This window comes from Xenopus tropicalis, chromosome 4, assembly GCF_000004195.4.
Source record: "Xenopus tropicalis strain Nigerian chromosome 4, UCB_Xtro_10.0, whole genome shotgun sequence".
NCBI classification, from domain to species: domain Eukaryota; kingdom Metazoa; phylum Chordata; class Amphibia; order Anura; family Pipidae; genus Xenopus; species Xenopus tropicalis.
Genome location: NC_030680.2, coordinates 62,710,208 through 62,737,080, shown reverse-complemented (window position 1 = coordinate 62,737,080; position 26,873 = coordinate 62,710,208). Strand labels below are relative to the sequence as shown.

General features: G+C 38.0%; 1 protein-coding gene across 4 annotated transcripts in view; it reads left to right on the top strand.

The window, feature by feature from the left end:
• top1.2 (DNA topoisomerase I, gene 2) overlaps positions 1-26,873 on the top strand; it is a 76,731-nt gene that overhangs the window by 30,829 nt on the left and 19,029 nt on the right. For 3 of the 4 annotated variants that reach the window (NM_001195692.2, XM_031899929.1, XM_018092952.2), the window contains 2 exon segments: positions 13,634-13,756; positions 15,811-15,998. In NM_001195692.2, the coding sequence (NP_001182621.1) occupies positions 13,634-13,756; positions 15,811-15,998 (311 nt within the window). 4 annotated transcript variants of the gene reach the window in all.

Genomic DNA, 26,873 nt, shown 5'->3' with positions numbered 1-26,873 from the left:
ATACAAGTCTTTCTGCTCTAATGTACCTAGCTGCAAAGCTTTCCTAAAATTGGTGATTTTGATTCTTCCTGAAAATCACCTCAAAGTTTCCACTTTGCAACATTTCCTACATATCATTAGATACCAAGATACTAAATATGAACACCAGGGGTCCACTGAACAGTCTGATGGCCAATGTGCATAGGTTTATCAAAGTATATGACCCCATAATATACCTTTTCATACTAATTTCATGGCTTTCATTTACCTAATTGATAAACAAATTTTATGCGGTCATAGGGTTGCAAAAAAAGTAAGGTGACCCCTGGAAACCATGGATTTTTGGAAAGTACACATTCCAACACCAGAGGTCTAATGAATAGTTTGATACCCAATATGCATAGATATACCCATGTATGTGGTATGTACAGACCTCAAATGAAAATAGTGAAAATGTATTTTTCTCAGCTGCCAAATCAGTTTCTGCAAAAAGAGCCCCATGACTGCATATTATGTGTCGTAAGATCCTTACTGTACAGAGACCCCAAGAGACATTTTGGAAAGTACACATTCTGACAAAGCCAACATGGCTAAAAAATGCCTTTATACACCAAAGTATCAATCTGTTAACTCTTTTTATAAGTTAACTCTTTTTTTATAACTTTTCTTAAAATTTTCTTACCATCTGCTGGTAAGTTCTGCCCACAGACAGTCGAGCTAAAGTTTCAGAAGTAGAAAGTACTGTATTCCAATGTTTTGACGCATGAACTGGCCCATTTCTCTTCTCTGAAATGTGAAACTTCCCAAAAATGCACTGAAGTCAATGGGAAAGCGAATTTACCTTGTGGTTAAAGGGGACCTGTCACCCTAAGAAATAATTCCAAATCCTTTTGTATATTGTTAGTAGAGCAAAATAAACTTTACACTATATCAATTACTCAATTTATTTTCCCTTCATTCTTGGAATTAGTAGTCACAGCCAGCGCCATTTTGTGTGCACTTGTTATTAAGGCAAGCTTTGTATCCCCCCCCAAAATCGTATGCATTTGCCATACAGGTGATCTATAGAAAGTGCTGAATTGAAAGTTAAAGTAATTGTTATTAAAAATCTGAGCTGTGAATCATATATTGCCTGCCCGGCCTCTATGCCTGTGGCATAGAGGCGGGGCAGGCAATATATGATTGATAGCTCAGATCTTTAAATACATTTATATCAGGTATGGATGATTTAATTAAAAAATAAATTAGGTTTCCTGTTTAATCTTCAAAGGACTTTTGTGCCAGGTTTTGTGCATGCTTACTCTGATTGTCACTGGCCATAAGGCAACATAATATCTCTGATGTTCTGACTTTGATGCAGAGCTGTCAGACCTGTCGATCTTTATGCAGAGATGTAGGATGTGCCAATCTTGATGCAGGGACATCTCGTGAGCTGATCTTGGTGCAGTCATAACAGGCTGAATTTTTTTTTCCAGCAAAACAGCATGGTAAAATATTACCACTTGCAAAACTGTACCTCTCAAATTTTTTTGCTGGTCCCCACAACAGATTACTTTTTTTCAAAGCAAAGCAATATCACAAGACTTTCCTCTTACCAATTTCCCCCCAAATTTATTATATTAACATAGTGCATATTGCTTAGTTGCTTTTTAGGGAAAAAAAGAATGGAAATTGCGGAAGTGTTTAATTTAAAGGCTTTTAAATGGCTTAATTTTCTGGGTTTTCTGGGTTAGCATAGCAATTTAGGCTGAAAGACGCATTAAACTATTTTTCAACCTTTTATGTCTAAATGAAACCCACTTCCTGCTAGCCAATCTTAAGGCAAAAAAATCCCACCGAAGCCTCAGAGGGGGGAAAAAAACATTCTGTGCTGCCTCTAGGCAAATGTACAAATCCCTGCTATGTCTTGTTAACAATTATTCTCATTTCTTTCTCACCCAAAGGTGAGGTCAACACTGCACTGGTAACATACAGCTATATTGGTAATTTTGGTGAAACTCATTTAACTTTATTTCTTGATTGTGAAATTTCATGATATTGATTGTTGGATTTACATGCAGGGCCAATCTGAGAAAGAAATTTACGGTAAATTCTCCCAATACTGTGCGGCCATCCAAAGGTGATAAAAAAGTGATGAGAGGATAAGGTGGTGAATAATGTGGTAATGATTTTGACACCTGGTTTAAATTGCTGTAGCAGAGGTAGAATAGTAAGAGACCATAAGGTATTTCAATAGGTTACTGGAAAAGAGAAAAAAAATTGCACTGTATACAGTAAGCCCAAAAGGTTGCCTAGAAGTGTGTGGCATGTCTTGTGGCCTACATCGCCTACAGTTAGAGGGCTAAAGCTATCCAAGAACCCGATAAAAATATGGATTTTGTAAGAACAGGAACCAAATTTAGCAATTATATCAGATAATCATTCCTATTTCTATCCTTGTGTGCATTGTGATTTAAGCAAGTCTTACCTCTTGAATTAGCACTCACTACCACAGCTGGGCTGGGATACATGACTAGCTAGTGTCTTTTTCAAGAGCCAAATATAATCTCTCTGCTTCGTCTTTTGACCTGTTTAAGATTTTTCTGTCTTTATTGTCCTTCTATTGATGATACTACTGCCAGTTCAGGGCATGGTTTCACAGTACGCCTGTTGCCAGACATCTGCTTTGTTAAAATTTGCTTATGAAAAATGTATGCAGTGCTTTTCTTTCTGTTCCTTCGCTTCTGTCCTCATATATTTTTTACATTTTGCCTTTTTATCCTAAATGACTCAACTGTTGCCAATTAACAAAGGCATGTTACAGAGAAGATATGAAATAGCATAATGTAACTCATGAAATGCAGGGAAAAGAACTTGGTTGGCCAAAACAACAGGGTAGATTGCTGCTAAAATGAAAGACTAAAATTAAGGATGAGCCTTTACAGGCACAGGCATGAAACAAACACATTTATATGTAATAAAATGTTTATGTAACATGCTCTAGTTTTTCTTGATGCTACATACATTGTACATGTGTGCTATATGCTCCTTAGCTTCTGTCCTCTGCTTTTGAGTTAAGGATCTAGTTATTTTCTAATATATAGGTGGACGGGAACAAAATAATAATGTAAAGGGTACTTCTAAAACAATTTTTCTGCTTCAGAAGTTTTTGAGCTGTGGATTTTTATCCTGCATGTGCACACACACTGGGAAATTACTAGACCCTTCCCTTAATCTGTCTTCCATTCTGGACATGAGCGGCATAGAACTGCTTGTGTGTATCTAGCCTTAAAGTAAGCACAGCCAGCTTGGGACATTCCAGCTCTTGATAAATAACAGCAAAAATAAGCCGAAGGCTACCAAGAGGCTGAGTTACCGTGCTCCCAAAATATACTAAAACAGCATAAGTTTGTTTTATTAAAATAATCTGTAAAGCTGACCACACACACTCGCTTAACATACGGCATTTCCTCACTAAAATATACCATCAGTCTTTAGGAAAGCCACTTTGCAGTATGGCAAAATTGAGCACTGGTGCACTTGCACCACAGGTGATCACTTTTTGCATGTTTATGGGGTTTAACATACCTTGAAGCGCATAGACCCACACTTCAATGTAGTGGCACGACCAGCTGACCCATTGTTATTAGTCTGATCAGCAAAATTAGGCCTTCCATGTCTGTATCCAACATACCCTCTCTTGAAATTAGTCTTTCTTTAGATAGCAGTATTAACCAAACTATTTGCAGCAGTTAGCTATGATCATTTTCCCATTTAAGCGGTGAGCTAATTGAACTGTCTGCATTATTATAATCTGCTTCATCTGTACATAACGAAAGTGTAAAAACAGACCGCCTGCGATCCTGACCATGTGCCATCTTGCATTTTAATAAGCAAGGACCAATAATGCTCAGAGCAGATGTGTTGGTTTAATACATGGGAGAAAAAGCAGCTCTCCAGATATTGAAAGGGCTATTGTGAGGCAGCATATATATTTGACAATATTTTTATGATAACTTACTGTGTGAAATAGGGATTTGATTATCTTTGCTGGTCCCATCCCTAATCAAATTTTCATGCTTTTATGATGTGCTTGGCGAATCCAGACAAAATAATGTAATGCATCTAATCTTACTCAAAGATTTCTGGCAGTTAAATTATTTTATATAACACATGCTTGCCCTTATCAAAGTGCTCCCAAGCTGTAAATAAATGACTTTGCTAAATGACAGTAGAGCGGCTCACACTTTGGAAGGTCAGTCGCATTTAGGGGATAATTACTATGCCCAAGTAGTTGTCTCTAATTATTATTCTGCTCTACCTTTGCACTAGTGAGAATCTTTGAAATAGTTGGTATTTCTTAAAGTAAAAGTATTTTTGATTTTTAAGCATTACTTGAAAGTTGAGTATAGCTCATCCAACACTTCAAAGTAAACAAGTAGTCTGCTGTTTCTGGAAACTCAAATGTTATTGAGGGTGAAATAGATTTCAATATAACATTCAGAAAAACATCCCTTGCTATGGCAATTTCCTTTCATAGATGGCAAAAGAATAGCACCACCACATGCAAATAGATATACACACACCATTGGTAACCCCACTAATCTTTAAAGGAAACAGAAATTGCAGTGTATCCCTTCTGCATGATAACCAGTTGGAAGGCTATCAAACCCATGTGCCATGATCATGTGTGTATTTTCTGTTTCTTTAGTTCAAAATTTTGCATAATTTCTCCAACAGACAAAAGTACAAAGTTAGTTTTTTTTTATGTCCAAGCACTGCTGGACCTCCACAATTTCTGCCTTTAAGCAGATGGGTTAATAAAGGCTATATTTTCCAGTGTGTGAAGGGGGCAATAAAACAAACACTGGCCAGATTGCTGACAACTAATGAGTGAATTTTTCCTCCTGATACAGATTCAAAATGACAATTGACTTTAATGCATTTGACAATGGGAAAACATGAATAAAAAAAACACCCAGTGACTCCATTTCACATTTTTTTTTTTTTGCACAAGTTTTCAATACTGGCTAACAGTAAGATAGCAATACAGCAATACATCATCATTTTTTTTTCATTAAGACAAAGCTGTAATAAAGGCCCCTCATTAAGCCATGTCTTCTGCCCTCTAGAGGGTAGTTGTGGTATAAGTTATAGTGCCAATGTGGCACAGCTCTGCTTAATGTGAGGATTTTGCCCACCTAGTCATTCACAAAAACCTCCTTGATATTGTGCAAATCTTAGGATTTTTTTTTACATTTATTCTGTCAATTGCTATGCAAGCATTAAATAAAAAGGATGCAATATATCTGCAGACCATGTGGTTTATCAGCATTTTGGGGGAAAAATAAAATGGAAGGAAAACCTACTCTTGGTAGAGGCCTAGACAAGCAAATGAATCACTGATCCAAGTAGGGGATAGTGTGGTTTTTTGATTTAAGGCTTCTAGTTTTTTTTTTATTTTAATAAGGCATTTTATTTGTGTGGTCACAAGCTTCTTTAGACATACAAGTGTTACACATTGCAGAATATGCTATAAAAGATCCGTCCAATCTCTCTGCACTACATCAGTCTAATGGAATTGTTTCTCAGCTCATCACAACAGGTAATTCCTCAATACCTTGTGCAGACAGATGCTTTCCTTTTGGCTGAAGTTGGATCCCATTGCAGAGATGATATACCAAACTCACTTTAGTATACTCTTATGCTGTTGGATTAGCTTTTTTATCATGTCATGTAAAAAGTGTACTAAACCTGCCCTATGGAAAGAAAAGCCTATTTTATCAGGAGACTTGGCAACCTATATATCCTATGGGAAAATGTGCTTTGAGAATAAATATGAAAAGAACTGATGACTTCTAAAAAAAAACTTGCCATTTTTTTTGCACAGAAAGACATTATTTATTGCCCCATGGATTTTGAATTATTTGGGTCAAAGAAATTACTGGCTGCTTGCCATAGACTAAGCATCTGGGATCATATACCTGTCACTGCATAGCAGATACTGCTAGCAGGTCATTGCAGAGGTTATTGTGAATGTTACATATGCATTTATATAATGCCTGTTCTTTAAAAAAAACAAAACAGTATTTTTAAGTATGATACAAAAGATATAAAATATCCCAAAAACAGGAGTATCTAATATGCTGAACTGTTAGGTGCACATATGAGTGCTTGAGCCTTTCAGCTCATAAAGGAAACCCTGTGTGCGTTTAGGAATTGACGTAGGGTTTTGTGCAAAAATACCTTTTTAGTTGTGGTTATTTTCCCAAAGCGGGCTTTCTTAAAGCAATACTGTCATGGGAAAACATTTTTTTTTTTCAAAACAGTTAATAGAGCTTCTCCAGCAGAATCCTGCAGTAAAATCCATTTTTTTAAAACACAAATAGATTTTTTTAATATTAATTTTGATATTTCATATAGGGCTAGTCATATTCTTCGTTTCCCAGGGTGCCACAGCCATGTGACTTGTGCTCTGATAAACTTCAGTCACACTTTACAGCTGACAAAAGCAAAAAAGCATCTGCACACTCAAAAGAAATAAATGTATTGATTACAGAAACACAGAAAATAAAGCCCAATGCTTTTCAACCCAATGCCCCTGACAAAGACCCCTTATTGGCTTGAAACGCGTCGGGCTATATTTTCTGTGTTTCTGTAATCAATAAATTTTTCTTTTGTATTTAGTGTTTTATTCTTTTGAGTGTGCAGATACTTCTTTGCTTTTGTGATTATTTTTGGGGATGCTGAATGGGTTTTCTCCAGTGTTCTGCACCTCTCCTATTGTTTTGATGAGGTGTGCACTCTAGCATTTTGCAACACTTTACTGCTGAGCTGCAAGTTGGAGTGATATCACCCCCCTCCCAGCAGCCGATCAGCAGAACAATGGGAAGGTAGCAAGAGAGCAACTCCCAGTACATATCAGAACAGCATTCAATAGTAAGAAGTCCAGCTTGGGACTCCTCCAGTTACATGGGAGTGGGAGAAATGATAGGTTACTTGAAAGCAGTTCTAATGTGTAGAGCTGGCTCCTTCTGAAATCTCAGACTCGGCCAAAATTGCACTGAGATGGCTGCCTACACACCAATATTACAGCTAACAAAAAATACATTTGTTGGTTCAAGCATAAAATTTTATTTTTTAAAGTATTCCATAAAAATCATGACTGTATCCCTTTAAATATAAAGTTTGTACTTAAAAGCTGCCAAACTTTTTTTTATTCAAGAAAGTCGGCTCTGACAAGGTTTTACCCTGAGTTCCATAGGGTTTCTTTTCTGAATGCTCAAGCTGAAAGGCTTCAGCAATCATAAATGTGCGCCTATTTGTTCAGAATAATAAAATCCCTTTTGTACATTTGGCATATGAAGTCTTCTCTAGTGTTAGAAAATTTGAGTGTAATACACACTTTTTAGGGTCAGTCTCGAGGACCATAATGATGCATGGGTTGAATTTGGTGCATCCCTAGGCATGTTCTTAAATCACCATAAAATGGTTTGCTGCTATAAATAGCTATTTGTAGCTGTTGCTTGGGTGCAAGATAAAAGTAAATTCATTCTATAGGCACATTTGTGGCAAGGTTCAACAGCATCCACATTGAAGCAATTCCACTGATGTAAAAAAAGTATACCTGTCAGTTGGTCTCTTGAAACATATTCTTCATTTAATGTGAGGACAAACAACTTTTTTTTAACCTAAAATCTGTTTGACTGATTATTTTTGACTACTATTTTAGGCTTAACCAGTCTGAATATTGCCTTTTTATTCTTAAAGTTTGGACTGAATATTGATTTTCTGCATAATAATGTAATGATAACTAAATGTTCTGTTGCAATTGCTCTGTTAGAAAGCATTAAAACCAGCAATTTTGTATGGAAAGTTAAACTCCCAGCTAATTGTGGCAAAATATACATATATCAGGTATGTCTTGGCCAACAACTGCTGGCTGGACATCCTTGATGTAAATATTTAAAAACATCTACCAATTACCTCCTCAGCAAGGAGGAGAGGTCCCCTGTGATGATGAGACTTGGGACAAAGGTATGTACCTATTACAGACTTGATAGTATCCAAGAGCTAAGAAATACAGAATACAAATAAAAAAAATAGCTGACAAGAAAGCATTATAAAAAGTCATTTTGGAGCAATAACTTTGGGGACCAGTAGATTTTTGATTGAATCTATTTCAGGGTCGGCTGTTTCAGTGGAAACAAATGCTCATTAGTGAAACAATCATTTTGCTGGGCAGAAAGCAGTGCATCACGTCCAGTTGACTTCTAGTTTTGAATGTACAGCCAAAACAATTTTTGGCTCTGCTTGTGCAAAATTTGTGTGCCAAAACTGATAGAATTCTAAAAGTTTTGGTTGTTATAAATGAACTATTTTGTTAAAACAATCATTGTGAGTGATTCAAGGTTATTTAAGTGAAAACAAGGCAAATATTGATGCTTCTACAATATACATACAGTAGTGTGAGTATGTATATATAACACAAAAAAAAAGTCTATCAATGAGTTAACAAATTTGCACTTGAACATTTTTGTTCAAGTTCCCCTACCTTCCTTTAGGTAAACAAATGGTTTCTGGGTTATTTGATTGTTATGATGTCTTAAGATCTTGAACAGTCTTCTGATATATAAAGTATTGTTGCCTATGGCATGTTGCAATCTCCAAGCGCTAATGCAACCAGTGAAATGCTGTAGAGTTGAGAGATTTGTAATTGCCTGCCAGCTGTACTTTTTCCTTGGGAAACCATAAAATTGTAAGCACAAGACGATTTATGCATCTTATCTCAATAGGCTGTCCGGTTCTTCGTCCCACTTTGTTTTGCAAACACATTTTCTGCTGTTATGCCTTTTGAAGCAATTATCAGGTTTATCAGAAGCATACAATCATTCAAATGATGTTCGAGGTTTGCTGCATTAAATCTTACTCATTCTGTTTAGTAAAACTTTAAAGGATTACTCAGTTGCTCTGTTCTTTATGTCCTGTAGCGTTAAGTGGTCACCCTAAGTGGCAGAAATGGCTCCATGGTGCTTAATATTAGAGCAAAATGTTTATTCCAACACAGTATGCTCAAGTTGCTGTTTACAGTTTCATTAGTTTGGGAACTCTTTAAGACCCATTCAAAATAGAAGGAATAGAAATCATCATAGAATATTAAAAATGCAAAAAAGCCACCCAGAACTTAATAAGTGTCATCTAGCTCATCTGTAATTAGAAGCTGAAAGTATAGTGCAACAATTCAAAACATAATTGAAATACCCATTCTCCTTGCATTTGTTTTTAGAGTTGTGAGTTGTATTATGATATTTCCATTTAGAAATCTGCTGGCCGTAGTATTATTCATTGGCTCATCTCAATTGTATCCAGCTTCAAAGAATGGTACCTTATTAAACTGTGAGCTCTTCAAAGTGATCAAAGAGCCCAAGCCGTTTGCAATTAAGTAATGTGTTGTAGACTTTTAATGTATCTTTTATTCTGGGACCTATACATTTGTATATTATGCAATATAGAATTTCTTTCCCCAAAACATTTCTTTTCACTTGATTAAAGTGGCTTTACATTTTAAATAACATTTACAAACACAGTCAACTATTTGTAGTAAAAGGAAATTGTGACTTCACATTCAGCCATTTTTATATAGTTACAGGTTATTAGTTTTTTAAATCTTTTATTATAAAACAAAGTAATAAATTCTACAGTCATATCTTTATCAAAAATAGAATGAAAGGCTACATCAAAATATCTATTTAATGAAATAATTTTGAAGTGAGTTAGTGAAAAGTGAAATGATTAAGTGTTAAAGAAAAAATTGTGACGTTATATTCTTATAAGAAATAACAGGAGACAATTTATTAAAGCAAGATTAGAATCTGATCAAATTAATTTATGCAGATAATAAAAAGACCGGGAATGGAAAATACCTAAACTCCTTAATGAGCTGATTCCATTTAAATTGATTCCTCCATCACAAATGGGTTCTTAAAGCAATATGCACATTTTTGGCAGTGCGCTGTCACAGTTTCCAATATTGTTTACTTCATGAGAACTGGGTAATTAGTAAACTGCCCGTTGCAGGTTATTTACCATGCAGAACCTATGTGGCATTAGTAACCATTTGTATTGCAATTTTAGAAATTGTTGAAACCAGCATTCTCGCCGGTGGGATGGTATATCAGGGAGATTAGTCGCCCACGACAAGGGAGATTTGCCGTGGGCGACTAATCTCCCCGTGTGCCACAGCCCTAAGAAGCCTAAAGGCATATTCTCCCTACAGTCTGATGCCACTGATAAGATCTGTTTTATCCATTTTATCCATCATGCTGTATACATTTTAAAAGTAAGAAGGGGCTGGGCTCTTCTATTTGTGTTACAGTTACATACTGTTCTTCGACTTCAGCTTATTCTTCTGCTTCTTCTTCTTCTTCTTATAATTCTTAGTGCCCCCCATTTTCTAAACGCTACTCCTCCTAAAGTTCTAGGGGTACAACACCCAAACTCCCCACACTTCTTCACCCTATAGCGGAGCAGGTTGCTTGTTCTTTTCTAAGCAATCCGGCCCCCCCGACTTTATGTGGCACGGCTCCGAACCCCCCATTTTTTCCATTGACTTTGACAGGGAAGATTTCAAACTGCTGCCACGCTTACAGCTTTGAAGCTACACCCCCCAAACTTGAATTACATAATAATGGGGTCACCCCAAATGAAACAGCGACATTTGTTGGATGATCCCAAAGTGGGAGGGGCCAACAACAATCAATCAAATTTCACCCATTGACTTTTATGGGGAAATTGAAACTGCTGCCAATCTTACAGCTTTGAGGCTACACTCCCTAAACTTGAATCAAATAGTCATGGGCTCAGCCTGAAAATATGATGATTGTTGGATGCCCAAAAGTGGGCGGAACTGTGAACAGCCAATCAGATTTTACCTATTGACTTGGCGGAAATTCAACCTGCTGCCATTCTTCCCCAAACTTGTGCAGTTGGTCACTAGGGGACTGCAGTTTTAGTTTTGAAAAAGTGGGTGGGGCCACCAACAGCCAATCAGATTTCACTTATTGAACTTTATTGGTTTGATGCCAGAGTTCCCAAACTTTGCACAGTCAGTAACTGGGTGACTTCATACGCAAGGTTAGAAAAAGTGGGTGGGGCCGCCAAAAGCCAATCACTTTCATTTTTCAGTGGGGAAATTTTAACTGCTGCCATTCTCACATGTTTAATGTCAGGGTCCCCAAACTTTGCACAGTTTGTCACTGGGTGACTATGTTCCAAGTTTAGAAAAGTGGTCAGGGCCAACAATAGCCAATCAGATTTTAACTATTGACTTTCAATGGGGAAATTTAACCTGCTGCCATTCCCCCAGTATTAACACCAGGGTCACTAGGGGATTGCATTTTTAGGTTTTAAAAAGTGGGTGGAGCCACCAACAGCCAATCACCTATTTTTTTTGGTTTAAATTTAAATTGCTGCCTTTCTCACACTATTTATGTCAGGGTTCCCAAACTTTGAACACTGACTGACTACATATTCAAGGTTAGACAAGTGAGCGGAGCCACCAACAGCCAATCCATTTCCACCCATTAAATTTCATTGGTTTATAGTGTTTAGTGCTGCCTGTATGGTCAGAATGAAAAAAGGCTTTTATTTGTGGTCATGACCAATACCCATTTTTGGTGAATCCTCTGATAGTTAAGCTGAAGTTATAACTGTAGCTATAGGTGATAAGTAGGTTCTACATGTGCTACTCAGAGTAGTGGGATTCTAGTTGGTAAAGATTATACAGTAGTTCTTCATCACCATTTACTTTACAATTAAAGTATATCTAACATATTGGCTAAACTGACACTTTCCTTACAGTTGAGTAGTAATATGTCTAACTATTACATGATGCTGGGCTGGAGGGGGGCTTAGGAGACTATTGCAGATTGTATTTCTTCATTACTAGTAACACTGTAATTTCCTATAATGTATAGAAACATATCCATAACAAATACGGCTTAAAAATAAGAGTGTATTATTAGACAGGCCTTACTACAGAAGCTTACAATCTAAAAGGATAGAGAACAATTGACACATAAACTTGTTGAAATATAAAATGCTGATATGAAAAGTGAAATAACTTGGGAGAGTCAAGCAGCAATTAAAGCAGAATGAAGAAAATAAGATTTAATGTGATTTAAAGCAAAATGCCTAAAAGCACAAAGCTGTAGTAGTTTAGCCAGAAAATAATATATGGTAGTGTATGGTTGTTTGGACTGTTTATAAGCAATGGTGAGGGGGAATTTTAGCAATGTTGAGCAGATGAAAGTACCAGGGTTACCAATAGTTTGTATGCAGGTTGATTAAAAGTAAATGGAAACTGGATGGGAATGAGGTTAATTGTGTTGGAAATACAAAAAATTCAGATTACAGGAGACTAATTTTTAGGTAGTGTAACATCCAGTGCAAGGCAACAGAAAGGCAAGCAACACCTGCCAAAGCTGGAGTAAAATTTTTATGCTGACAAGAGGTAGTCAGGTTTTATTTGCTTAATTACAATATTAATAAAATCTGCACTCCCGATTAGGGGAAGCATTCATTCCTCAACACTATTAGTAAAATAATTTTTCTTTGATAATGGTATTTCTGCAAATAACCCTGTGAACAACATATCTAGTCCTCTCAGAATTTTTTATTAATTTCCTCTTTATAAACACAATAACAGTGAGCAGATTCTTTTATTCACTTTTTAGGCCTTTGGCATGTAGACATTTGCCAGACAGAGAACATGGTCAAAATGTCCCAATACACCTGTCATTATTTGTAATATTAATCATGAAAGCTTTCTGGCTGACAAACACACACTTGCAAGAACATTTGCTTGAGCATGGAGGTCTGTCTATATGATGTGCATCATACAGGAACATTTTTCATTAATATTACAAGCTGTACCAGGCCGACAGGATTATTTTGACTGCTTCTGATTTCCATCAGACAGCAGCGGCAGTCAAAACAGTGTACCCTTAGCCTTCAGGTCATGGATATAGCCAATCCTATGATGTAGTTGAAGTAGTGACAGGTTAGGGCACTGGTTCTGAACCTGTGGGTCAGGACCCCTTTCGAGGTTGAATGACCCTTTCACAGGGGTCGTCTAAGACCATCGGAAAACACATATTTCTGATGGTCTTAGGAAATATTTTATGGTTGGGGGTCACCACAACATGAGGGACTGTATTAAAGGGTTGCGGCATTAGGAAGGTTGAGAGCCACTGGGTTAGGGCGGGGCTATATCCAATCAATGCATTAGATGACTGCCTGGCTTTATAGATATAATATAATGTGCGGTTACCTTGGGACTTATACAAGGATAACTCCTTATTTCCTACTACTTAACCCCATGCATCAATACAATTGTAAAAATACAGTTACTACCCCTCGCAATTCCATACATCTATTCAAGATTTTGTATATTTTTGTTCTTTTTTTTTATCTGACATTTTCAGTTTTTTTACTTTTTCACTTATCTTGTGAAAATCAAAAAAAGAGAGAAAAAAATGCTTAGACTATGTCGTGCTTGTTAATCCGTAAAAAAAAAAAAAAATTATTGGCCTGTAGCACACTGCACTAAGTGATACAGCATTGCGATCAGGATACATGTATAGATGTGTAAATTTAATATTTTTATTATTTTAAGGAGATGACATTGGAAGAAAGGATGGTGATTACTGACCTGGCCAAATGTGATTTTACTGAAATGTTTACTTACTACAAAGGAAAAATGGAGGAAAAGAAAAATAAATCAAAAGAAGATAAACTAGTAAGAACTAATTACATAATGGCAGTAAAGATTCTATTTCTTGGTTTATGCCACTGAGATGGCTTAAAAATAAAGGGTTTTGGAAGAGCTACACATTACATACGATTACTGCAAGTTGCCCTTCTATAGGTAAACAGAGTACCTGGAAAATTTCATTTGTAAATGGGGGGGGGGGGGGGTTATTACTTCTACAGTACAAAGCTAAAGTCAAGTTTTTTTATGATCAGCAACATGCCATTCCAAATGCAACAAAACCTGTATTTTTCCTTTTCCCAAAGATAAATGGTCTCAATGTTAAAAAGTTGCTGGAATTTGTGAATTTCAGGCTATATGATTAATAGCTTTGATTACAGCCAGACTAGATAAAGCCAGGCACTGTGTGCTTTCTGAAACAAGCTTTGCCAACGCTGCTAAATCCTGATGAGCGGCAACACCTGCCACTTAATTCCGCAGCCCATCGACTGTTCTCTGTCCATGATTTTCTAATGTGTACAAATGTCCATAAGGAACCGTGTCCAAAGCTTTAAATGTGATCTTATCAGGGCACTGTGAAAACAGGGGAAGATCTCTGCAGAGAAAGTGTGTGACCAAATTACTAACACGTTCTCCAGCTCCAGATTACAGCAGCTGAAGGTATTCAAGTGTACAGAACGCAGTTAGTAAAGTTACTAAAAAAACAAGGTTAATATTTCGGATATAAAGGACTACTGTTATCTTCATTTCTGTATATATTTTTTCCTTTCCACAAATTTCTGTGACCATTACCGACTTAAATTATAATTTGTCTTGTCCAATATGCCATTCTTTCAATGTTTAAAATGGCTGGTGAGCCAAAGGATGGCGGTATTTTTGAAGATTCCTATTCCATGCACCATCATAACCTAAGTGTGTGTTGTTTTCAGCAATATACACAGAATAGACTACTTGCTGCAGCCACCTCTAGTTGATCTTTGTACTCTGCTGTATAGGTTGCATACATCATATCACAATTTTGAAGAAAAACAGCACCAACCATTTATCATGAAATCTAATGTATAAATAACAGGAGCTTAGATAAGATCTCCCTGCCTACACTGCCTTTATTTAGCACATATTGCCTAGAATAATCCCATGACTTAAAAGACTATAAAAGGCAGAAAAAAGTATTTGGTAATTTTCTCTGTACTTCTCAGTTATCACATCTGGCAAGCACAATTTAAAAGGCAATACGTGAAGTTCTGGAGCAAAGGTATAACAGTGGTATAGCCTTTATTTATGGCACTGTACAACATTTTCAGTCCCTATGAGGTTCCAGAGCATGTTATTAGTCTGGAATGCTTTTACTAAAACGAAACCACGAGGGGTTGCTTATTTGTGCAAACTTCAGTTCCCAGTCATTTTAATAGTTTCCTTTGAAGAGTAGTCCAAAATGTAGATGCAGTTATGTAATAAAGATATCATGGTTTATCATTTTTTCTTACTGCTTCAATTACTACATGCATCTTTGACTGATATAAGGCAAACTTATCATTCTGCATTTTTTTCCTGGTCCTTTTGGATTCTAAAATGAACTAACCAAAATAATTTAACAGCCTTAAGGTGGCCATACACAAGCAGATTTAAGCTTCCTATTCGGGTCCTTCAGACTCATTCAGCAGTATATCTGCCTGTGTATAGGGCCCTTCGAAAGGCCTCCCCAACTGATATCTGGCCGAAAATCAACCAGATGTTGATTGGGCGGGCTTGATTTTTATGACGGATCGAGAACCACATCTGCTTATTGATGCAGCTATCGCTCTGACTTTTCATATCCCCATTATTGTAATGCAATCATTTTGCCCTAGGACCAAGCAATTGCATTTAGCATGAAAGATGCTAAAGATTTGCTTGTGTGGTTACCTGGCCAAACAATCAAATCTTACTGTATGTGGCCATCTTAAGACTACAAGAAATGTAAAATTTGGTAATTAGAAAAAAACTGCTGGACAAGTTGGTTTCTGTTAATGTGCAAACATAGTTTGATTACCTTAGTGCTGCACTTGTGTTCCTTTTCTGACCACCTACAATTTTGGCAGAAAATCAAAGAGGAAAATGAAAAACTGTTGCAAGAGTATGGTTACTGTAGCATGGATCACCATCGAGAGAGAATTGGAAACTTTAAGATTGAGCCTCCAGCACTATTCCGTGGACGAGGAGACCACCCCAAACAGGGGATGTTGAAGAAGCGGATACTCCCTGAAGATATTATAATCAATTGTAGCAAGTAGGTCATTTCTTACTACATCATAGGCGGAGGGTGAATTTTTTTTCATTTGGGGAGGCGGAAAAGGAGATGGACCATACATAGACTGACTTAAATGTGAGCTGTGCTCTGATTTAAAGCAGGTTTGGGGAAGCTTCCCTAGCCTCCTACGTACTACAGTGGGTTGCACTGAAATAAGCTCTCTCAGCTTAGGGTGTTTCCTATCTGGCCCTTGTGCCTTGTTCACACTCATTTTGAGTAACTTCATGTACCATATCCTGTGTCACCCACTGACTAGAATGAGCTAAACCAAAAGTGCAGCTATGGGGTGGGCCTAGGAACTCTGGCTCCTCTATTGTGTACACTGAAAAAAAGGACTGATTTAACACATTTACCTATTCTGTATCAGTTATAACCATATTGTTACCATAAAAAAAACTTCAGCAAAAAACGATCAACATGACCTATAGGTAACTTTTGATGTAGATTAATATTTTAAAAAGTAGGTTTTTTTTGTGTCAGTATCACTTTAAGGAGTGTATAGGTTCTTGAACATATCCCAACAGCTTGACTATGTTGTTTGGAGCAGAGAATTATTAAACAACATCAATAAACTATTTAACCAAAATTAAAACTTCATTATGAAGAACATGGTAAAGCATCCCATATGTTTTGAGTGTACATTAACCTGGTCCTTTGCTTTCCCACCCTTTTGTTTATAATAAATAGAGAGATTCTGTCCCAGATGGGTCCATCTCTTTAGTAGCGTATCTTGGCAAATGGTGCACAGGAGAATCAGTTTTCTGCAATTCAATGAGTGATAACTTAATTTTGCTGTTAATGCTATTTCAAGAGTCAATATAACTGCTTACAGCACATTAAATTTAATTTAAAGGTTTTTTATGGTTATAGTTAATAATCTCGCTGTTTATACTCATATATATTCACCAATCACCATTGCTTGAACTATTTAGTCTTGGTCCCTGTGTAGTTATACCATTTGTTTAACTGGGAAATTGCTGTCCCTTTTCCTTTTGTCAAAAAACAATACCAATAAATAACTGTACATTTCAAGGTACAGTATGTGCTTTAATAATTTTCATCCCCCTCTGTCATATTAGGCCCTTACAAATTCAATCTATTAAGAAATATTATTCATTTTTCCCTTAAGAGGTTTACTAGAGATCTATCTTTGAATTTAATGCTTGGAAATTGCTATATCTGCTATAATCTTATAAAAGTGTATATGAAATTGTGCTGGCAGCATTTGAAGGTGTAAAATGGCTTGAAGCATTATTAATATCTATGGTTATGTGTGGGGAACACTCAGCATGGCATTGGGACGAGCCTTTTATATTGTCATGATATATTACTTACTAGACATTATATTGATAAGAGCCCATGAATACTAAACCCTCTTCAACTAGTCTACCAGTATAAGCCTAAAAATGATGAACAGATGTTCAGATACATTTGCCATTTATCCCTACTGACAATTTCCTCAGTTCTTCCAGGCATTGGAAACATACTCCCAAACTGTAGGAGCACCCCCCCCCCCCCGTTACTCTTACTATCAATGAATCCATTCTCTCTTGCCCTCTTCTCAAATGGGATTACAAGGATATACATGATTCATATTCTGTGGCACTAATCTTTTGGCTAAAGGGGTGCAAAAATGCATTTACATCATGTGATAATTTTGATTGGAAAAACAGGCAACTGTTCATAAGTGCTACCATGCAATCCCCTTCCCTGTTTTTGCTGTGACCTAAGGTGAGGCTCTTTGCTTCTTTTAGAATGGAACTTCACATGGTAATCTGCTAGGACTAGAAAAAATAACTGTCCTTTGGTGGTAAGGATGAGATAAGGAAAACTTAAAATGTGCTTTCAATGTATGCATCTAGTATGTATTCGGATACTAAAATTATTTTGGTATTTCTTCATGTTTAACATATCATGAATGTTTTCAGTGAAATACAGGTTCTCCCTCATGTTCTAACACACTGCATTGCAAATCAGAGCAAATACTCCCCTTTTATCAGTGACTCTGCAGAGGTCAGGAAATTCTATTAACTGATGCTATAACATCAAAGCACAAAGACATTTATGCAGCCCCATAGCTGTCAGCCAGAACAGAGTATGTTCTGAGCCATTGTTAGAGGCAAGACAATGAACAGGTTAATAGATTGTTATGGTTTTTAGTTAGTGGTCTTTAAAATCTGTTATTTTCTCACTGCAAAACAGTCTGGGTGCTTAAAGATAAGGCTGTGGATTTCACTGCTAGACTTGTGATTTATGGCTTGCTAGAACTATAGATACTCTATACTTGCACATGTGCCTCTTATGCTTTGTACACTTGTGTGGTCATTGTTAATTTGTCACTTTGTTTCTGGTCTGGTTCGTGCAAATAACTGTGTGCCCAAGTAACACTGTGTGCATCTGTACTACACTATATGGCTCACAATGTGGAGAAATGATGCCTGATTATTATAGCCCAGACTGAAGGAATGACAATTGCTAATGTACCACTCAAGTGCTGTGACTCATTTTAACTATAGCATGACTTTGTAACTAAAGCTCTTTATTATATTATACAGTATAATTGTATATAAATAATGTATCTGTAGTCCTTACTGAATTACTGGTAAATGTTGATACCAATAGACATAGCATGGATTCTGAGAAGTAGCACACCTGCTATAGTTTTCAATTAAATAGAGCAGTGCTGTCCAACTTCTGTTGTACCGAGGGCCGGAATTTTTCCGACCTACGTGGTGGAGGGCCGATAATGGAAGCCAGTTTTGACCACTCCCCTTTTTGAAACCGCACCCACTTGAAACCACACCCATGTTATCACATGACCATACCCATATTAATGGTTGTAGTACAGCAAAAACCTGCCATACTCTGCCTGCCCTACCCTGCCTTTGTGTGTGCCATACTCTGCCTTCCCTACCCTGCCTGTGTGTGCCATACTCTGCCTGCCCTACCCTGCCTGCGCGCCATACTTTCACTGTGTGTGCCATTCTTGGCTGGTTTGTGCCATACTCTGCCTGTCCTACCCTGCCTGTGTGTGCCATACTCTGCCTTCCCTACCCTGCCTGTGTGTGCCATACTCTGCCTTCCCTACCCTGCCTGCGTGTGCCATACTTTCACTGTGTGTGCCAGTCTTGGCTGGTTTGTGCCAAACTTGGCCTGTGTGTGCCATACTCTGCCTGCCCTACTCTGCCTGTGTGTGCCATACTCTGCCTTCCCTGCCTGCGTGTGCCATACTTTCACTGTGTGTGCCATTCTTGGCTGGTTTGTGCCAAACTTGGGCTGTGTGTGCCATACTCTGCCTGCCCTACTCTTCCTGTGTGTGCCATACTCTGCCTTCCCTACCCTGCCTGTGTGTGCCATACTCTGCGTATGGCACACACAGGCAGCATACAGTGACACAATGCTGGCACTGCTCCTACAGTCTGCACAATAACTATATATTAAAAAACTTTTTAATTGCAGTACCACCTCAGTATATGTTCTTTTTGTAGTATGCAGGGATTATTTGTGGGTTTCTACTCCTCCTGAGGTGTGAACAGGGGAACAATGGGGGTTATTACAGCCTGAGCCTGAGGTGTGAACACTGCAGGGGGTGAACAATGCATAGATTAAAAGGTGTGAACAACACAGGGGATTACATATTTAAACAATACAGAGGGATTACAGCCTGAATCTGAGGTGAGAACCATGCAGGGGACCAGTTAATGACAGTACTGATACCATTTAAAGCTTACACAAGAGTAAGCCATCAAAGCAGCCAGACAGGTGGGGGGGCCACACAGAGGGGGCCGCCAGTTGGACAGCACTGAAATAGAGCATAATAATAATTTTTCTTATGCTGTATTGTGGTGCATACTGTAACTCTGATAGTTTTGTGGTCAAATGAGAATTCTAAGCTTTTCCCCCTTTGGAAGCAGGGGCTTTATGGCCGGTGATTTTAAAGCGGTTTTACAAGTAGGAACCAGGCTTTATCGCCAGTAGGTACTAGGCTTTAAAGCCGGTATTTTTAGAAAGGTTTTAGAGTTGAGGTTTTCATAACAAATCAGATCTGACGCCTAATCCTGGTTCTAAGATTCATCTGCCCAAAAGTAAAACCTTAAATCCTACACCATGTGCTGCATTGCAAAAATATCTGTTGTGTGCTTTAAGTCTTGTGTTGGGGTGTAGAGTCCTTCCTACTCATCAGTGGCTGCATTAGAAAGGGCAATTACCTTCATATTTAAGATCAGTGCTGCTCTCATAGTATGTAGATATATTTATGTTGCAGAAGGTGAAAAATGATTGTGTGACCTTTTTCATCCTTTGCCAGTATAATCCTCTAGCATATTTATAGAAAGGAATTATATCATCATATTGTGTCTTCTCTGAAAAAGTCAAATAGTATTAACAGCCTTTTTTTTGACAATATTTATTGCACTTGTTTATCGCCTAAAAAAACCTCACTTACATGAAGAAATGCTTCACCTCATAACTGCCACCTTACACTGCAAAGTTATGCTGCATAGGATGTTCCCCAGTAAGCGTCCCTAAATTGTTATATACAGGAAATATATATGATAAAGGTTAAATTGATCGGTGTGGTGCCATGGTCACTGCAAGGAATTATTGCATACAAGTACCAATACTTTGCAATGTCGGACACTTAATATCTTTTCTTTTTAAAATGGCCACAGGGCTGGATTAACCAGGTGTGTTTACATATCCACGATCCACCTATGAACCTGTTGGTTTAAAGGGACATTATACATCTAAAAACACCTTTACTAAAAATAAACACAATAAATAGGATGTGTTTTAAAATTACATTCTGCCTATTCTTTTAATTTATAAAAAAAAATCTATTCCTATTTTTTGCCATTATAAAGCACTGATTGAAAAGTTAGACTATTTTTACTGACCTTATAACTCCCTTTTTATGATAAGGACAATTTGTTCGGATTTCGCTATTTATCTTTGAACAAATCCCTCCCTTATCAAAGCAGCAGCCTTTGAGCAGCTCATTATCAGGGGCTTCCCAGTGGACTGGTGATTAGTTTTATCAGCTCCTTTTGAAGTTCTTCGGGATCAGGAAGTGACAGGAAATACTTAAGTGAAACAGGGTTCATATTCTTGTAAAGTGCCAGAACTGAAAAAAAAAATGAAAAAAAAAAATTTGGCAAAAATTATGTTCCGCACAAGCCCTATTCATTGAGCTCATGTTGAAAAGAGGTGTGTACTGTTTAGGTAGAATTAAGTTGGTAGAGGGTTATTATACAATAAATTTACCTCCTACTTTTACTTAGTATTGGGCTTTGTCGGACTGGGGTTTTTGGGCCCACCGGTAACCTTGCCTTAAGGGTCCCCACTACTGCTCCCGAGACCCCTACCTGTGTCCAACCCGCTTCTGAGGCCTTCACTGCAAACTTGCTTCCAAGGCCCCTGAGGCCCCCAACCCAAATGTAAACCCATACTCCAGCACATATTCTTTTCGTCTCTGTACAGAGCACCTCCAACTGCACTGACATCCTTATACTAAGGAAATGCTCCTCTTGCTCTGCAGATCCTGTTCTGGGGCCCAGTGGGGAAGGGGGGGATTTCTACCGGTAATCTGCAGAAGAGGCCAGTGCTTCCACTAACTGTGGACCAAATAGTACACAGTAGAAAATGTGCTCCATGGGGCCAATTAATTTATTGGCAGTGCAAGTTGAATTTAGTTTGTATTTTTGCAAACAAGGACATGTAAACCCTACATTTTCCTACAATGTATATCAGGTGAGCAGGTCTTCCCCACCCAAATAGCATAATTTATACTGCATATATCCCCTTTCGTTTGCCAGCACCATCACATTTTGCTAAAGCAAATAACGGCTTTCACCCAGCAGCCATTTTTTCTCTGACACATCATCAGTTACAAATCTGCAAAGAGCATACACAATTGTAGGGACCCATAGGGTTATGTGCCCTATGGAGTGATATCCCTGCCTCTTCACATATTCCCTTGTTACTGGACAGAAGCCTTTGTAACAGTTTATAGTTATTTCTTATCCTTTATTGGCCCATATGGTTGTCCACACCCCTTGCAGCCTCATATACTGTCTAGCAAGGTGGTGTGGCTTCCTCTTTGGCTGCCTGTCTGCTACCAGGAAACAGTCCATCGAGCCTGGGTGCAGCAACAGGCCCCAGTACAGCCATTATCACCCCAGATACCACTATCTTATCCGGAGAAGTCGGGGACAGGGCCCCGTGAACAAGGCTTAGACAGAATAGCAGTCCTTGTTATAGCACCCTCTAGAAGGAGTGAGTTCAGTCAGATCTATATAGTAAGGGCAGCTCAGCCCCAACTAGAAGACAGCTGGAAGTATTTCTTCCACTAGGCAATGTTCCCTTAGCTTAGGGCCACGGACTAGTGACAGGATACAGGTTAGTATAAACCCTGTTCTTTGCCCAGCCGGCAAAGTTGGAATAACTACCCAGACTGCCTTCCAAAGTGGTGTTGAGCTGACAGGTGCTTTACCCTGCCCATACTCCAAAAGAGGTGGAATAAACCGGTGGTACCCTCCTTTACTATCCTCAGTGGGTTCTGCTATATCTGCATGTCTCTGTGAGTATTGACTGCTACTTGTACCATTAACATTTGTCTTGGACAATAAAGAGTTACCAGCTTGATTTGCAAGAGCTCCTGGCATCCATCTTACTTACTTTGAGCTAATACACTACACAGTACCAGTGGGAGTTGTAGTACAACAACACCATCCAGCCCATTCCTTCCACATAGCGAAGGCCCATTCCTTTGAAAGAGAGTCCCAATGTACCCCATGCTCTGTCCATAGCCGTGGTTAGTCAAATTTTAGCCAAAAAGGGGTTACACAGACACTTATTCTGCATAAATTTCATCAAGGGTCAAGGCTCACACAGGCAGAACTGTCTTTTATAAAAGTTCTACTTTGTTTGAGCACTGTAATGGTTAAGCTAAGCTGACGAGAGGGGGTTAGGAGCTGAGTTTCTATGGGAACCAGCAATGCCATGTCTTCACTGGTTCTAGACTGGAGGGCGTGTTTAGTAATCTGAGTTTAGAACAACTGACCATGCCTGACAAGCCAGAATCAAAGCAAATTCCCGAGGGGGGGGGGGGCGCGAGTGGGTTACAGGAGGAGAAGGAAATCTAAGTGATTAAGGAGATGTTGCAGCCTTATTATTAACCTCTGGACAACCAGAGTTGCAGGTATTGAAAAATTTCAAAGAGGCTGTTCACTGATTACATTTTTGTGTGTGGGGTTTACATGTCCTTTAAGTATTGCTAGATGATCAAATTGGCCTTTTTTTGAATAAATATCTAAAATAGTTTAGGTAAAGCAAACACAGCATAAACAATACATTTAAATAAGTATGATTCTTCTACAGCACTGTTTGTCAGTGTTTGAAATCCTAAAATGTTTGATTTTCTATATGTAAACGTTATTGTCCTGAAGATGCTTTAAAGTGATACTGACACCAAAAAGTTTCTTTTAAAAATATGAACCTACTTCCAAACCTACTTCCAAACCTACCTATAGGCCATGCTGACTGTTTTTTCCTAAAAGTCCTGTTTCTCTATATAAATCTTACTGAAGATCCTGAACCCGACTGTCTGGCAACCCGACTGTAGCCTCTCAATCTGTCAAAAGGACTACGTCATAAACTGGGAGGATTTAGCTTGCCATTTGCTTCAAAGAGTTCCCCCTCCCTCCCTCGCTCCTCGCATTGTGAACTAGATAGCAGGCAGGCTTGATCTTTCCATTGCCTGCCTACTTCAAAGGGCTGTGCCCCCTCTCTGCTCTTTGCTCGAAGAATTTAAATAGCTTTCCCGTGCCTGCCTGCTTCTAAGGGCTCTCCCTTCCCCCTCCCCATTACACATAAACAGTGGAGCTGAGCTTGTCAAACACCGGCAGAAAGCAGAAGGGGCATTGCAGGTTTGTGATTGGGCATATTTATTCACTTGGGAGGCATTTAAATTAAAACCCGGAAGAGGGGAAAAAACATGGCTGCTCCGTGGGTCTGTAATTCGTGTTACCATAATCATGAAGCGAAAAAACTTTGCAGATATAGTTTATAAGGAATTTAAAGCTGATACAAATTAAAACACAACAGCAGGTGTAAAAAATGTTTTACTTGGCTGTCAGTATCACTTTAAGGCAGTGTGCAAACAACTGTATACTCCCCTCACTGCCATTGCTGTATGACAATATGAATATGCTTTGTTTAATTTTTAACTAAACAGTGTATAAAATATACAATGAATTTAGCTACACGGCTGCAAGAAGTTCTCACAAAAAACTTATCTAACAATCCTGTCCTTCCTGAATCAATACTTACAGGAGATAGGTTAGATGTTCATCTCTAAAAGAATCTGTTAGACTAGCAAGAGAAAGTAATTTTGTCATCTCTCGGATACCGGACATCCATTGCAGAGAATGATAAAGGTCTATCGGAGCCATTTGATGTTTGCATTTTGTCTGCATTCTTTTATTACTCTGTTCTGAATTTTTTTTTTTCTCCAAACACTGTGATTACTCCAAAGTGAGAGCCTGACCTTGTGAACAGTCAGAAGCAAATAAATTTACTGAAGTCACCAAAAAGTAGTATATTAGTGTTTATGTTGGAACAGTACAGTGAAAATGACTACAGTTCTGATAATGCTAAAGGTTAATAATTCATTGTTTGGCTGTTATCTTTATTTGCAGAATACATATTTAAGATTTTTTTTTACTGTAAAATTAGATATAGAAAAAAAAATTGCTACAATAGGACCAGTTTTCTATTGGTGAATAAATTAAAGCAACTGAAGTGATATACAATGTTCTTTAGGGACTGGGCCTGGACTAGGGTAAAAAATAGGCCCTGGCATTTCAAGTACACAGAGGCCCAAACAGCCCCAGCCCCCCACTAGCCCAATAAATAGTGACTGTCTATGGCATCCTACAGCAGCCCCTGGCCTGTCAGGGACCTGGGTATATAAGCAAGTGACAGCTGCAAAATACAGCTGGGCACACATGGGCTGAATTACTGTATATCAAATCATCCTGTGCAATAATTTGATGGCTGTTGATCCAGTTTGGCTACACATAGGGAATGGCCTGATTGTACAGGTCCAAATGATTGGCCCAGGTTCAGGCTAACTGCTCACGTAGAGAAATGCAGAATTGGGTCTCCAGTCATTTTATTTTGTTTACAGTTCTACAGTATGCAGTAAAGGGTGTAGTTATAAATCCTCTATTTCTTCACTTCGCTATTTTTAGATTCATTTTTTTTTTTAACAGGCTCCTTTGTGTGTGCCTTCACTTAGTAGAGATCCCAGCTAGTACAATGTGACTTACCGTGTTTGGTCTCACTAACCCAACAAGCAAATTACACAATTAAAAGCATCAATTAAGTTACCAGAACACACATCTTGCATTTAAAATATTTTTTTTTAAAAAAAAGATGCATTTAAAATATTTAACCCCCTTTTGACATACTCACATGTATTAAAAGGCACTAAGTTTGCCCAGGTGCAGTAACTCACAGCAACCAATAAGATGTTTTCTTTGAAACAGGTGACCAAAAAATTCTATCTGCTGATACTAACATAGTAGAAACTTAAGACCATTTATTACATTAACTTTATGACTTTTATTCCATAACCCCCTTTGAGTTCTAAAGAATCTTTGAACCAAGTTTGAACCAAGTTATTCAAACCATACACATATGTACAGCACATATTCTATTCCATTATGAAGTCTGACTATTTTGGTGAGTAACCAGTCAGAAGCATCCCATAGACAGTAATAGTTTAAACCCCAAATGCTGACCTTCTGCAAAAGCACATCTTGTGGTATTGTGTTCACTTACCCATCTTTTTAGGCACAGCCCAATCCATAATCATGATCCTATTTTATTCTGTTACGCTTGTTTGTTAAATTATTATAAGACCCCCATTTGTTATTAATTGTTCTACAGAACTGCGTAACTTGCTGGCACTTTATAAATGATGATAATGATGGAATAATTAAACTGTACATTGATTTTGTCAGGCACTAATCCAGTTATACTCATATTCCAACATAATCATCCTGTCAATGTTATACTAACTTATGCTGATGTAAATAGAAAAAACATTATTGGCTCAGATGTCATTTCATTTAAATAGATCATTCTAACACCCTTTTCAGCTGCAAAGTATGATGGGACATTTTATGGCAAGTGCTTGCCCCAAAGTTTGCCCCAGTACTAATTTATTTTCACTGTAAGTAGTGAAATCCTATCTTTTAGAAAACTAGGTATGGGGTAGAATTGCATTGGGATTATTTTGTGGGGTGCTGGATCTGCTGCGCTCCCTTCCTTAATGCCAGGCTATAGTGTCATTTCTAAATGCCCTTTTAATGCACATAGTAACTAAGCCACTGGATGTCATTAGGTATGCACTGGACATATTTCCTGAAATAATCACATTTGATGCCATATCTAGTTAAGGGATCCATTGTGCATACACACAATAGAAGGAACAGTAACTCTAAATGCATTTAGAACATATTCCTACTCTACCTAAAGTGCCCTAATAATAGACACACCATACTTTTCCACTGATGCACTCATAAATACCTGTTAAACATCTGAAATCTGTAATATACAGTATAATATCAATATAAAGACTGTCCTGTTGGAGACTTGTAGCCCTCCAAAGCATTTCGACTCCAACCAGCCCAAGGGTTCCAATATGCAACAATGTGGTGATGCACAATCGCCGTACAAGGTAATGGTTGGGCAGCCCAGTAATAAACAATATGCATAGCGTTTTTGCACTTATTCTTGAGACTGACTGTAATTATTTCTGGCCCAGTTAGTCATTTTCTTGCTGGGTAC